This window comes from Equus asinus, chromosome 4, assembly GCF_041296235.1.
Source record: "Equus asinus isolate D_3611 breed Donkey chromosome 4, EquAss-T2T_v2, whole genome shotgun sequence".
NCBI classification, from domain to species: domain Eukaryota; kingdom Metazoa; phylum Chordata; class Mammalia; order Perissodactyla; family Equidae; genus Equus; species Equus asinus.
In genome coordinates this window covers 102604907-102620803 of record NC_091793.1, presented here as the reverse complement: position 1 = coordinate 102620803, position 15897 = coordinate 102604907, and the positions used below count along the sequence as shown (strand labels likewise).

The 15897-nt window shown below is 35.9% G+C and overlaps 1 protein-coding gene across 1 annotated transcript in view; it reads left to right on the top strand.

Moving 5' to 3' along the window:
- IFIH1 (interferon induced with helicase C domain 1) overlaps nt 1–15453 on the top strand; it is a 52071-nt gene extending 36618 nt beyond the window's left edge. The window contains exons 6-16 of the mRNA XM_014860185.3: nt 488–698; nt 1570–1787; nt 2946–3062; nt 5085–5208; nt 5746–6012; nt 6393–6652; nt 9025–9174; nt 10628–10789; nt 13976–14166; nt 14753–14846; nt 14948–15453. Of these exons, the coding sequence (XP_014715671.2) occupies nt 488–698; nt 1570–1787; nt 2946–3062; nt 5085–5208; nt 5746–6012; nt 6393–6652; nt 9025–9174; nt 10628–10789; nt 13976–14166; nt 14753–14846; nt 14948–15127 (1974 nt within the window). The 3' untranslated portion in view covers nt 15128–15453. The remainder of the gene's footprint in view (nt 1–487; nt 699–1569; nt 1788–2945; nt 3063–5084; nt 5209–5745; nt 6013–6392; nt 6653–9024; nt 9175–10627; nt 10790–13975; nt 14167–14752; nt 14847–14947) is intronic.
- Nucleotides 15454–15897: the final 444 nt, after the last annotated feature.

Sequence of the window (15897 nt, the reverse complement as noted above, 5' to 3'; positions counted from 1 at the left end):
CCATTTATAGCCCAGCCCTGCTCTACAAATTCAAAATTTATTTCTTATCCAGCCTTGGTTTCAATTTATCTCTTTGCAGTTTACAAGATTAAAAATCCTTCTAAACCCTTCTCTTGAGCAGTCAGTTGTTTTTTCCTCTTTGCCGTCACTTTGTATGTTTCTATGGGAGAATTACTACGTTGTGTTATAATAATTTGTTTTGTTTTGTTCAGTCTTGGTCTATGTGCTCAGGTAGACTGAGTTCCTGAAAGTTGTTGACCATATCTTAAACATCTTTGTGTCCCAGACACGATGTCTACACCTAATAGGCATTCAATAAACGCTTATTGACAGATGAATGAATGGAATGATGGATAGACTGTTATGCCTTATTAACTGATAATGTAGATACCTCTGATAATGCTTGACACATAGTAGACCTTTGATCAATATTCCTTTTGCTTTGACCATGCTCTCTTTCTTTTTTTTAATTTTGCTGTTTTTAAAGGTACCGTTAGTTGAACAACTCTTCCGCAAAGAGTTCAATCCGTTTTTGAAGAAATGGTATCGTATTACTAGATTAAGTGGTGATACTCAATTGAAAATATCATTTCCAGAAGTTGTCAAATCCCATGATGTTATTATCAGTACAGCTCAAATCCTTGAAAACTCTCTTTTAAACTCAGAAAAAGGAGAAGATGCTGGTGTCGTGTTGTCAGGTTGGTTGAAGTGTTTATATTTGCAAAAAGAAGAATTAGTAATAATATTAATAATTGTTAAGAGGCTGTATTAGTTAAGTAATTTTTAAAATGTCAATAAAAAAAGATTAGCTTTGGTTTAGATTGTCTTTCATTGCTTCAATTTTCATTTAAATCCTTCTACTTCCTTGGAGAAAGAAACAGACAAAAAATTTAATAAGTTTTTAATTAGATCACTTTATTTTGTGTAAGAATAGCATTATTAAATCAAGCACTCACTGGGCTTTGCATTTACTTCTTATTTGTAGGTACTGACAAGTTCTTTTTATATGCTAATGGATCCTGTTAGATCTGCCTTCTTCTCCATAGACTAAAAATACAGTCCTTTCTATTTGGTGGGGGGTGGGAAGAGAAGGTAGGAGAGAGTAAGGGAAAGAAGTATAAATAATAATAATAATTAAATGCAATGATAAAACAAAGCAAAATTATCCCTCTGTAAATAGTGTGGTTTTCATTTGATATAATAAAAATTAAAGTTTACTAACTTAAATATTTTATTGAAGAACAAAAGTATAATCCTGAGAGTTTTGGCAATAAGCCAGGGTTTGAATTCCATCCCATAACACTTTTTAGATCTATAAACTTTCCGAAACTCATCTATTAAATGGAGATAATATCTAACAGGGATAGTTTTGTGATTGATATACATGAATTTCTGTATGTACAGGTGACTAACATCGTTACATTTCCCTCTTAAAAAGTGGAAGAGTGCTGTGCCAGTATTCTGCCCAAGAAAGAACCTCCCCATAGAGCTTAACTGACTAGGTTAAAGGTGCTTTTTTTACTGACCTTGCTGATATGGACAAATGAGCCATCTGAATTTTCTTTTAAGACTTTTCCCTCATCATCATTGATGAATGCCATCACACCAACAAAGAAGAAGTCTATAATAACATCATGAGGCGTTATTTGAAACAGAAGTTGAAAAACAATCGACTCAAGAAAGAAAACAAACCAGTGATTCCCCTACCTCAAATACTGGGACTAACAGCTTCACCTGGTGTTGGAGGAGCCACCAAGCAAGCCAAAGCTGAAGAACACATTTTAAAAGTAAGTCATTAACCTTATGTATAACCAAAACAACCAAAGCTAAAACAAATGCCAGTGCTATTTGGGCTTTTTCAGTAAGATTGGGTCCAATTGCCATGGAGTACATGAAAGGATATTCAGAGATCATCAGTGAAATGAAATCTCTTTGCTTTAGTTAAAATAATATACTCAATCTTCTACGGAACAGTAATATGCCTTAATAAATAACTGTGCCACAGAACAATATCACGAAATTTATAGAGAACAAATATAATTAATGAAAAATGGGACAAATGAAATATCTTCTTTAAAAATATTTACCCCTATTGTTAAACTTGATCTATGTGACATGGAAATATGTGTAAACTATGAAAGTTTCTAATTTTTGTACTTACTCCATGAGTTTCAAAATTGCATCTGTGCGTCTTTTTTGTTCTGTGTGATTCTCATATGCTGGGTAATTCAAATTAAATGGGAAAATGGAGATATGAGGATCTTTACTTAAAGATGTATTACTTGTCAACTGCCCTCAAATGATAACACCACATAAAGTACTGTTGTTGGTCCCTAGTGTTAAATGAATTCAGAGTAACCCAAGAAGTGTGTTGGCACCAAGGCAATTGCATTCATATTTTAAGGCCCTTTCTTTAAGTCAAATTCAGTAAAAATCATGCAGAGTAGACAAAGATTTTGGTTCCAAGATACAATTTATTACTGGGATTAAGGACTAACTCCACTCTAGATCCAGGCACGTGAACTTCAGCTGCTCCTAGCTTTGCATTGTCCTCTTTATGTGTAGGAGAGGGTGGCAATCTGATCCAGGGATGTCAGGTGACCCTTAAAATGCCTCATGTAATATGGTCATCTCAACCATTCTCTGCTGATCTCTGCAATTTGCTGTACTCTTTCCATGTCAGCTTTTCCAGCTGGAAAATGGAATTTAGGAAATGAAAATAAATACATTTCTTTTCTGGAAGTATCCACCAATTTTATTTAGAAGCTCCTTTTTACTCTATCAGGATAAATGTTATTGGTTACTCAGATCCACAGTAAAGCAATACTAAAATGTTATATTTAGCAAGTCCCGGTACTTATTTCTTACATGAAAAAGAATTCTACATTGAATCAATTGAAAGGGAAAAGTAATTATTTGAAAATTGAGAATTGTCTCTTTTCCAGATATGTGCCAATCTTGATGCCTCTATCATTAAAACTGTGAAAGAAAATATTGATCAACTCAAAGATCAAATAAAGGAGCCATGCAAAAAGTTTGCTATCGCAGATGACACGAGAGAAGTATGTGCTTAAAATTTTATATTTAGTTGATTGGTGATACCATACTCAACTGAAAGATGCAAAGATTGTTTTATACCGACCATCTAAACAATATTATTTTAAATTTTTAGCAAAGAAGTTACAGTTTTATTTTTTTTAATTGATATTAAGCAGCAGAGCACTACTGTGAATTCTCTCTTTCATCCTGCTTTTAGTCTTCTGGTTTATATGAAGAGTAGCTCAGTAATTGGTTGACTGCATAGGAGCCTTGGAGGGTAAGGGTGGGGAGGGTTGTACAGCTAAGCTAGGGGTGTTACCATAGATTGTTTTATCCTTCTTTTACTTTCTTGGTGAATTCCAGGATTGATTTTCTGACATTCCACAGAGCCATTTTGTTGTTACCAGATTACAGTTGTCAATGATAATGGGAATCCTACCTGATTTGCATATATACTTTCTTAGGAAATTACTGACATGGTAAAGACATGAAATATTTACTTTAATGGTGCTTTTGCAAGGAATATTTTTTCCTCCTAAGGTGTGCATTTCTTTTTGGTGAGGAAGATTGGCCCTGAGCTGACATCCATTGCCAATCTTCCTCTTTTTTTTTCTCTCTCCAATGCCCCAGTACACAGTTGTATATCCTAGTTGTAGGTCATTCTAGTTCTTCTATGTGGGATGCCGCCACAGCATGGCTTCATGAGTGGATGAGCAGTGTGTAGGTCCACGAGCAGTGTGTAGGTCCACGAGCAATGTGTAGGTCCATGCCCAGGATCTGAACCGACGAACCTCAGGTCACCAAAGCAGAGAGAGCGAACTCAACCACTCGGCCGTGGGGCTGGCCCCTGCAAGGAATATGTTAACTACAGTCTATAAAAACTGCAACTGAGAGTTACTTTGAACATTATTACCAGTACATTATGTTGATACTTTTGTTCATAAAATTTTAAGAGCATGATAAATTTTAGCTGTATGTACTTGATAATAAGTGTGATCATTGAAAATCTACCTCAAAAAGATGCTAGGATTAAATGATATTAAATATGTGTAATGAGTAATAGTTGTGTTTGAAATGTGGTAGGCACTAAACCAATGTTAGTGGCCAACTTCCATAGATCTTTCCTGAAATTTTGAAAAAAGTAATGTCCATTTCAGCTGAACTAGCACGTTTGAATATGCTTTATTTTCCTTCACTTTGTGTTACTTGTTCAGGTTTACTTGACAAGTTTAAATGCATGTTTCTGCTGATACTCATTAAAAAAACCAAACACAACAGTCTCAGATATCTTTTAAAAAGAATCTGCCATCCTACTTTTTAACTTATTTAACTTTTGGTATGCTTTTAATAAGTATAACACATATACAGAAGAGTACAAATTTGTAAGTATACAGATTGCTGAATTTTCATAAACTGAACACGCCTATGTAACCAAAATCCACATCAACAGACAGAACATTTCCAGCACTCCAGAGCCCCTCCTTCCCCCTTCCAGTGACCATCCCCCAAAGACAGACACTATCCTGACTTCTAACATCGAAGCTGGGTTTTGACTGATTTTGAACTTTGGATGAATGAAATCATGTAGTATGCACTCTTCTGTTTCTGACTTTTTTCAAAACTCTAACGCTTAACTTTTATTTTGGTAGAAATCATACTGAAACCATTCTTCAAAGAGGAATATTTCTTAGATTATATTGCAAGCTTTCTAAATAATTGTGGCATTACTTTAATATTTTTTTTAAAAGTGACTATTAACATTCCAGGTTTATATCATTCATTAATTTTACTTTTGTAAAATTTTTAAATTGGAAATTTCAGAAGGGGTTCACAGTGTTTGTGTGAATGTGGTTTGAGAGTAGAGGTATAAAAGAAATTAATAAAAAAATAAATGTACAAAGAGATGATCAGAGATTAACTGGCTACTTTGTCTAGACAAAGATTCTAAGTCAAATTTTTTATAACGTGGAAATTATTTTCACAAAGATAATGTGATTCCGTTAACAATATAAACATGTGAGAATAAGTGTATAATTTATTTTTAGGATCCATTTAAAGACAAACTTGTGGAAATAATGACAAGGATTCAAACTTTTTGCCAAATGAATCCAATGCCAGATTTTGGAACTCAACCCTATGAACAATGGGCCATTAAAATGGAAAAAAAAGGTAACTTGAGTTTTGACCTAACAGTTTATTCCATGTTTGTGCCAAGATTTCAGATGACTATATCACATATTGCCAAGCAAACTGAAAGTCAATTTAACATCAAATGGGATTGCTCTTTTCTGAGTAGGAAAAGGATAAATGTTCTAATTCCTTTTCTAAGGAAAGAAGCATCAGTTCATCCATTTTCTCTCTATTTCCAGTATTTCACTTATTGTGTATTTAAAATATTAAGATAAATATTAACAGTTCTATCACCAATCACAGACTCAACTAATATGTTTTTCATGCCATTCCTCTGAGTCAGCATGGATCAGGTATGTGTTCTTGCTGATGCAGAACTCAAGCAGCAAATCTAGGAGTCAGAAAACTTGCCCCCTTTTAGAGCCCATGAAACATTTTGCGTGTTAACTTGCCCATCTCAAAAACAAGATAAAGCCTGTTCTGGGGTCAGTATCATAAACATGTTCAAGTCCACAGCATAACTTTAGGGAGTGTGTTTGATCGTTATCTCACTATACATAATATATTCTTTCATAGCTGCAAAAGAAGGAAATCGCAAAGACCGTGTTTGTGCAGAACATTTGAGAAAGTACAATGAAGCCCTACAAATTAATGACACAATCCGAATGATTGATGCATATAACCACCTTGAAACTTTCTATAATGATGAGAAAGAAAAGAAGTTTGCAGTCCTAGAAGATGATAGTGATGAGAGTGGTGACAATGGTGATGAAGATGAGGTTGATGAAAAGAAACATTTGGAACTGGAAGAGACAGATAGTTTTCTCATGACTTTATTTTTTGGTAAGAATCTATGTAACATTTACTGAATGGTCTCATCCATTTATCTCTTTGACATAAACCTGCTACTTCTCAAAAGCTCTTCAAAAGGCCCTCTTAATCATTCATTTTGAAAGAAGAAATGCCACTCATATTGGGGGCATTTCTAATTGATATGATCAGATTAGCCATGAGTTGCATGATCACAATCAATCAATTGGTCATCTGGTTTTATTGTCAAGATGACAGCAATAAATTTATTTATTAAACTAGTCTGTTAACTAGGTATAACACAAGACTAACTGTAGTTGAGCCACATCCTAGTCCACCGTTATATAAAATCTTCCAGTGTGATTATTATTCACATGAGTATTTTACTAATTTAAGCTAATTATTTCTTAAAGACAACAAAAAAAAGTTGAAAAAGTTGGCTGAAAACCCAGAATGTGAAAATGAAAAGCTGACCAAATTAAGAAACACCATAATGGAACATTATACAAGGACTGAGGAATCGGCACGAGGAATAATTTTCACAAAAACACGACAGAGTGCGTATGCCCTCTCCCAGTGGATTACTGAAAATGAAAAGTTCGCAGAAGTAGGAGTCAAAGCCCATCATCTGATTGGAGCTGGACACAGCAGTGAGTTCAAGCCAATGACACAGGTATAAACATCCTTCTGGATTTCTTTTCTTATGCGGTTATTGCTCTTCCCAAATTAGTTGCAGTCTTTTGTTCATCAATTCTCTCACCACCCAACAAATAATTTTACATAATGAAACACTTGTTCTTGAAATAAAATGTGAGTTTTATAGCAATCTAATCTGTGGTATTTGACAGGCTATGCGTTGTCCTAGTAGTCATTTTTTTCACATACTTGGAGGAGCTTTCCATATTGAGTTTCCTTTGTGAAAATGATTGAAATTTAAACTTAGTGACAAAATGGAAAATGGCTACAATATAATATCAAGTGGAAAAATCATATCTCCACAAAAATGTGTGCATAATAATTAGAACTAAGTAAATTTGTTTGCATAGGATGAGATCTGTGAGGGAACTTGGAAAAATTAAGACATTTGATGTGTTAGAGATTTGAGACTATAAAAGAGATTTTCTTTTCCTTTTTAAGAATTTTGTTTTGTTTTGTTTTCATTTCATTATACTACTTATCATGTGCACAGTCAAAAACACTTGGGAGAGAAAAAAGGCGCTTGGAGACATTACAAGCATGGATGAAACAATGATGGCTTGTTAAAGTAAACTGTTCTTCTGAAGTCCTATTGATCCTGAGTCTTGCTGGACAAAGGGACACTTCAATTCTGTTATGGTCATCATCTCTCCATCCAATGGAGCAAATTAAATTTGTTTTAATGTTGGCTGAAAAGAAATAGTTCTTGAAATTGTCCACTATAACTCTCGATATATTCTCTACGTGTACTCATGTTAAAGTTGCCTCTAAGATTTATGCCAGAAAATGCATTGTTTTCCTTGGCTGAGGAGTTTACTTCCTCCTTTGTGATGAGCGCTAGTTTACTTAACATGTTTCCTTTTTTGCCCTAGTTTCCGGGAAGCTCATGTGCAAAACTGAAGTTCAATCTCGCAGCCTCTCTGTTAATCCTTACAAGAAATAACATCTATACTCTTTCGTTTTTGGTCTTGTTTTTAAGTTTCTATTACATTAGCTTTAGTAGTATGACTTTGATTTTATGTGGCCTCAGCTCCTCTTTGAAAAGAGGCGAGGTCAAATGGAAAATGTGTTTTCAAGCTACTTTTTGCTCCTTATCCGTTTCAGACTTGGGGCTTGCATGGCAAAATATACAACCCCCCCCCCACCACCTTTCTTACTCCCCACATCCTCACTTTGTAAACTGAGTTGTACTTACTCATTGGGAAAAGAATTAGACATCTACTTGATGTGATTTGAGAGTCTGACACTGTGTCTGAAATTCTCTTTATTAAAGTTACTCCTTTGAATTAAGGCACAGACGTCTGCTAAAATCCATTACATGTAAGTTTTTGTCAGTGGATGTGAGTGCAACAGGGAGAAATTCTCAGAGAAGACTGTAGAGGGGGCCTTCTGCAAGATTGTCCGGCATTTAGGAGTCAAATAAAGACACGTCTGAGAAGAAAGGGAAGGAGATAGGAGAACACACTGTCATTTGGACATGTTTATTTTTGTTTAATATATGGGGGCAAAAGGTAGTCTGAATGTGCACCAAAGGCCAACTGTACCAACAGCTTTGGTGAGAGTGGCTATGAAAATAAAACTACACTTGCCATATCAGGTTAGGTTTATGATCACCCATTCCTCCTATGCAAGGGCTAGAGTGCATATTTAAATTTCTTACCTATATTAACTTTAAAAATTCAGATTTTTAAAATTTAAATATAGTTGATTTAATAACTTATTCTCATTTTTATTTATATCATGCCTTTGAATAGATAACATATTTACCTCTTTCAAAATTAGTAAGGTACAGGGCACACCGCTGTCCTCCAGTCTTCTAGCATCCTTCCCTGGAAGCAGCCAGTGTTTTCAGTTGCTCACATGTCCTTTCAGGAATGTTCCATACGTTTCTTGCTTGAATGACTCTGTTGACTCAAAACTCAACAATCTTTAAAAATGTCACTGCATCTTATTCTCTGAATGTTAAAGATTCTGAAATTAATGTAGTGAAAAGCAAAACCCATTTTAGTTTCTCATCACCTTATCCTCTTCTCAACTAAAAGCTTCGCCTCCTTTTTTCCTCCCAAGTCACCCATCAATTTATTTCCTTGGCATAAATGATGGTCTTCCCACCTCCAGACTGGAGGATGGAAATATTTTTGTTATTGTGTGGTAATCCCAGATTGGAAGTCAAATGTTGTCTCACCATCATGTCTTTGTTCAATGCCAAAAACAGATGGCAGCAAATCCGTGTATGAGCTAATCCTTTGATTTACATTGACCAGTTGTAATTTATTATTTCTTCTCCTAATTAGAAGATTTTCATGTGTTTAGCATCACAAAATTTAATTTATTAAAATGTTTCTACAGAATGAACAAAAAGAAGTCATTAGTAAATTTCGCACAGGAAAAATAAATCTGCTTATCGCTACCACAGTGGCAGAAGAAGGTCTGGATATTAAAGAATGTAATATCGTTATCCGTTACGGTCTCGTCACTAACGAAATAGCCATGGTCCAGGTACATTCAAATACCTCTAAGAGGTTAATTCTTTATTTTGTGTTCTTATTTTAATTGTTTTCTTTTAGTAAAACAGCGCTCACAGTTTTAAAAATATATGTTTTCCAACTAAAAGAGAAAGTATTTTGCAAGGTATACAAATATAAAATCATTATGTTGCACACCTGAAACTTATATGATGTCATATGTCAGTTATAATTCAATAAAAATCAAAAGGGAAATCTTGAAGAGCTGCATGCTGCTGCCTTTTATATTGTTTAATTCATATGACAACCAGATACCTGTTGTATTTTTAAGCAAAAATTCTTCTTTGATTGTTATTTATGTGTCCTAAGATTTTTAGGAACATGACACTGGCCCCATCCACAAGAATCAAAATTAGCCCCCTTATTCCTAGGATTTCTGTGAGCCCGCAGAACCAGGAATCTGAAGTACAATGTCCCACAAATGTCTGACAAAGTGACATACCAAACCTTAGAAAGACTGCTGTTTCTGCCCTTATTCTTCCCACTTTTCTGTATATTTGAAATTTTTCATAATAAAATGTTGGAGGGAGCAGGCGTATACATGCAAAAAGAGAAAAAAATAGCACAGTGTCTCAGTTTTCATTCAATTTCACTTTAGTTCTTATCCACACTATGTTAACAATAGATTGTTACCTTTTGTTGAGTAGGTACAGGAGTTGTGCTGATTAATAGAAATAATAGTCTTCCTATGAAATGAACTAAAGGCTTTTTCTTCAATACTTTAAATTTCATCCTCAAATAGAAGGCAAGTCCTAGAAGACTAAGATAACCAGATAGTCACCAAATTAGGAAGTAATTGTATTTCAGGAGTTGATTTGTTAGTCAGCAGTTTATTACTCAGAATGCATTTTTCATGAGGATAATATAATAGGTAATAGTTAGGTTCCTGAACCAGACCGCAAAATCTTCTGTTACTCAAAACATGATTAAATATCACTGTATAAAGAAGACTATAGAAACTTATCACCATGTTGAGCATGTTTTCACGGGAAAACGTGCTCAGAATCCAATGTAGGATGCCAGGAACAGAGCTGCACACTCCACAGCCCTGGTGTCAAGGTCAGAGATGCCCCTTCCTCTCATTCATCCCTCCTACCAGGCGAGGGGAGGGGGGCTGCCCAGTCCAAGTCGCTGATTATTGTTCTTAGGGTTTGAGAGAGAGGTCCGGGGGAACAAAAAGGCTAGACAGGATGGTGTTGCATTATTGAAGCTTTTGAGGGCTTGTGTGGGGATCTAACCATCATCACTCTAGAACATTTCTTCTTCATGAAAGTGCATTTTGAGTTTCAAATAGCCAACTTGCAAAGAATGTATAATAACTAACTTTACTGAAAATAGAGAGATCGTTTGAAGGCTAGGATGCTGAGCAATGAATATCATTCCAGGACAAAAATGTGAGAGTTCACTTGATTTCTCTTTGTTCTCAGGCCCGTGGTCGAGCCAGAGCTGATGAAAGCACCTATGTCCTGGTTGCCCACAGCGGATCAGGAGTTGTTGAACGTGAGACAGTTAATGCTTTCCGAGAGAAAATGATGTATAAAGCTATAGACCATGTTCAAAATATGAAACCAGAAGAGTATGCTCATAAGGTATTGTTTTTGGCCCTCTCTAAATTTAGTTTTCACTTTAAAATGTCTGCATGTGGTTGCCATTAATATCTTTGTGGTTAAGTCTTGAGACAGAAATTGTGCTGAATTATAAGTTCCAGTCTGATGAGCTGTGCTTAGTCCAGATTCACATACAAAGCATCAAGATCCACGGTAGGCAGAAATTGTCAGGAAGCCATTCCAGTGGGACCAACCATAAACTTTGGTAATATAAAATTAGGCTGCCCTCAATCCAGAAAGACTAGTGCAACTCCCTCATTTAACCCAACCTGGTTATTTTGGTTTGGTCCAATCTGTTTGTACAAGTACAATTTTTTCATTCCAGAAATATTTACAAAATGCCTACTGTGTGCCAGGTAATGTTCTAGAAACAAAGAACATGGTGGCAGAAATAGACCCCTGGCATATGAAGCTTATATTCTAGTGTGTACATGGTGAGATTTGAGGAAGAGACACAATAAACAGAAATAAAGCAAGAAATACATTATGTAGAGATAAGTGCTGGGGATTAGACTACGATGACATGAAATGAGTCACTGCATGGGTACTTTAGATTGGGTGGTTGCGAAGGGTCTCTTAGAGTGAGTGACACTGAGGCTAACTCTGAATAATAAGAAAATACATAATATGTCCTCGAGCTGCATCTCAACTTACTAACATAGAGTCATTTGAGTTGTGAGAGAAATACAGTGAGGGAAGTGTATTTCTACAATATTTCAGGAAATCCCCCATACCACTGAATTCAAGACTGTAACTACTATAATAGCAAACAATCCATTTAGAAGAAAATTCACACCCTTGCATATGGGTGTGAATGTTAGTTTCTTAACATTGGATTTGGCTCTACCCTAAATAGAGTTTCACGAAAGGGATGCTTTCAAATTGGTGTGCATTGCTATAACCAACTCCAAGGTTTCCTGGCCAGGTTTCTACACAAATTTATATTTTAAAACCCCTTTAAATATAAGGCAAACCAAACATTTTATAGTGTCAAATCAAACATTTGTGGCCATGTAATACCACTGGAAAGTTATTGCCTTACATTTAATGTCCTAAATGAATGAATCACATGGAAGTTTTCAAAGGTTGATGTTTCAAAACCAGTCGTTTTGGGTAAACTCTAGAATAACCTTTGGAGTTTATGAGTCTAATTTTTCCAGACAATCTTTAGAACAAGATACCATCCCTTTGGGGATCCCACAATGGACTACCTTTGTAGGTCTCCTTTGGCTAAGAGACCTACCCTCGTAAAACTACTACAGGTAGACAAACTCAGAGTAGGGACAACAATAATGTGTGGTTTGTGCCACCACTACTCTGTTCCAAGCCCTCATCAGACATTGCTACCAGGTCACAACGCTCATTTTGTCTGATCTGAGAATCCTTCTCAACACAATGTTCAGAAGAACTGCTAAGAAATGGTGAGAGTTGACACAGAGAGTGAGGTCTATTTTCTATGTCATATACAGGGTTTATACATAACTAAAAGCTTCTAAAATCAAATCAGACTTGTAGGAGCAAGTTGAAGATTGTTAAAATTTTCCCTGGCATTGCCCCAACAAGTTTTGCCACATTAGTTACATTTCATTTGGACTTTGATTGATTATAGCTGTGCCTTCCATATTTTTATTATGATTTCTTTTCTTTTTTTGTTCCTCCAGTTAGTTTACATTCTTTACTATTTTAGAGCTATTCTTTTAGTTTTTGGTGTCCTAGTCACATATCCATACACTGACCTTGATTTATTTTTATTTTTTCTGTCGCACTCACAGGTGTTTCTTAATTGCCCACGTGTATGTGATCCTATGCCAAATCATCTTTTAATCAGCTCATAGAACCATAAATATCTTTCAAGAACAACCTAAATAAACTTTAAGGGAAGAGACTACTTCAATTTATTATGTTGTTGTAATTTAAATAGGAAATTATTCTTGGTACTTGTCTGATTAAACTGTGATATGGCCCACAGATTTGCTTGCCAGATTTTGTTCTTTTCTGTGCTAAATATGGTTGCCTCCAGTCAAGGCCTAAAGTATAGAGGCAAGAGCCAAAGAGATGGGCCACTCAGCTTTGTTCTTCTGCACCGATAATTTACTTTTACTGAAAACTTCCCTTCAGTCTTAAGGAAAACAATGGCTTCCTCTATAATTTAATATAAATTTGTCATTGATGAGAGGTTCAGTTTGGAGGTAAATTATTTAAGAATCAGGTTTTTCTACTGTGATGTTATGTAGGTGTGAGAACGGGCCAGTCCCTCTCTCAAGTTTTATATCTCTCATAAACCACATTGTTTCTGTTATGAAATAAGCTGGGCCACTAGCCACAGAACCTGGAATATAGTGGCTTAAGGGCTTATTCTCTCACATAAAGCATGTGGGCAATCTAGATCCACTTGATAGCTCAGTGATGTCATGAAGAAGCCAGGATTCTTCCCTCTCTCTCTCTTCTCTGCCCTTTTAGTATTTGGCTTCCATTCTCAAGGACAAAGATAGCTTTTAAAATTTCACCTGCCACATGCTCATTCTAGGCAGTAAGGAGGAAGAAGGTGGAAAAGGCAAAAAGTGCACATGCCAGCTATCTGATACTTAAGCAGACTTTCTGGAAATCTCACTCAACATCTCCTTAAGTCTCAATGGCCACTGGCTTGGAAATGTTTCCCCTGGATGGGAAACTAGTAGTTTCTGCCACAAATGGGTAAAGCAGAGATTGACTAAGATAGCGGAATGTCTAGAAATTAACAACACATGAGGAAAGATGAAAGAAACTGGGGGGCTTGTCACATATAAGAGAAAACTATAGGTAAAGTAATAACAATGTTTGGTTCTTTAGAGATTCCTTGGGGAAGAAAGTTTAGACTTATTTTATGAGACAGAATTAAAACTAATGGGGGGGTTAGAGGGAGAGATTTTTTGGTTGAATATTGCAAAAAACTTTCTAACAATACAACTTTTGTAAAATGGAATGGGCAGTTTTTCTGAACACTTGAGGCTCCTACATTTCCATGATTACAGGAGATTATCTACTAAATTCTTTGAGGGGCCATCACCTCATTATTTTATTTCTAGACCATGGACCAAGTGTCTGTTTTCAGAACTAAGATCTCTGAATTCCAGGAGACTTACTTCAGTGAAACTATGAAAAAAAATTGAATATTTTTTCTCAATGCAGATTTGGGAATTACAGATGCAAAGTATAATGGAAAAGAAAATGAAAACCAAGAGGAGTATCGCAAAGCATTACAAGGATAACCCATCATTAATAAATTTCCTATGCAAAAACTGCAGTATGCTGGCTTGCACTGGAGAAGATATCTACGTAATTGAGAACATGCACCATGTCAATATGACACCAGAATTCAAGTAAGTCCAGGAAGACTCAATTTTAAGTTTCTTTATAAGGGGTGAGGCAGGTTGTATCGTAAATGTTCTTCCAAAGTAGTACAAATGAGATTCATTATTTTTCAGAACCTCCCCTCTTTTAGTCCCTAAATATTGTCCCTATTTCAAACAATTTTTCAAATATGCTGTGTTATATTACTGTAATCACTCCAGTTTTAAGATTAGAGTTTGCATGGTAATGTATTTTTCTCCCCTTTTACTTGTGCACTGGGGCAAGGAGGGAGAGGTGTAAGACCCAAAGTCATTTTGATCCAAGGCACATCAAATTACTCATATTTCTTCTCAACTTTTTAAGCAATTAAGTCTGGTTAAAATAATCCAGAGACTTGGAAGAAGCCACAAAAGGCAACATACGCCTTCAGAGGTGTATGTAGAAATGGGGCATTTGCCTGATGATCTGGGGAGACAGGAAGAAGAGAAAGAATGCGGTATGGGATAATGCCAGCATGGGGTCCAAAAACTTCAGGCCCAACAATACATACCCATAGCCTTCATATTGGTCCTTTGTGAATTCTCGGGGATGTTTCTTACTCCTTGATAATTTTAGGGAACTCTACATTGTGAGAGAAAACAAAGCACTGAAAAAGAAGTTTGCAGACTATCAAACAAATGGTGAGATTATCTGCCAAAATTGTGGCCAAGTGAGTAAACGACTATGGGCTTAATTTTACTTTGTGCCAAAACGAATTCTTAATCGCATGCGTATTTAATTTTTCTTTTCACTTTCTCTTTTGTTTTCCAGGCTTGGGGAACGATGATGGTGCACAAAGGCTTGGATTTGCCTTGTCTCAAAATAAAGAATTTTGTAGTGGTTTTCAAAAGTAATTCACCAAAGAAACAATACAAAAAGTGGGTAGAATTACCTATCACATTTCGCAGTCTTGACTATTCAGAATATTGTGTGTTTAGTGATGAGGATTGACATTTGGTTCAAGATTCCTTCAAAATATTACCAACTGAACATTAATATGATTTTGATTAATGTTTTTATTATACTACAGAACTGCCGTGAGAATTAATAAAGTCATTTCTTTACTCTGTGTTTAACTGTAAAGAGGAAGACAGTATATTATGCTTTCAATTATCTGTTTTGGTTGTGGGCGGGGGTAAAGGAAATCTAGCAATAATACTCGTTACTGTGGAGCACTATAGTACTGTGGGAAGAATACTGGAGTATAAATGAGGATCCAGGGTACCAATTTCAGTCCTGTCACTAATTTTCAGAATAAAGTTAAGCAAGTCCATTCATCTTTCTGAACCAGTCTCCTTATTGGTTAAATGGTTTTAGTGTTATTTACTTTTGTTTTTATTAGTTTTCTATTTCTGCATAAAAAGTAGCCACAAACTTAGTGGCTTAAAACAACACCTATTTATTATTGCACATGTTCTGTAGGTCAGAAGTCCAGGCAGGGTCCTCTGCTCAGGGTCTCAGAAGGTGACATCAAGGTGTCAGCCTGATGATGTTCTCATCTGGACGCACTGGGGGAAGAGTCACTTCCGAGCTCTTTCAAGTTGTTGGCAGAATTTGCTTCCTTACAGCTGTATGACTGGGATTCCTGTCTTGCTAGCTGCTCGCTGGGGATCACTCTGAGCCCCCGTTGGGGCCTGCCCTCACCATGTGGGCTGCTTACGGGCCCTTACAGCACCACTATTTGCTTCTTCAAAGCATGCAGGAGAGTTTCTGTCTCAAGT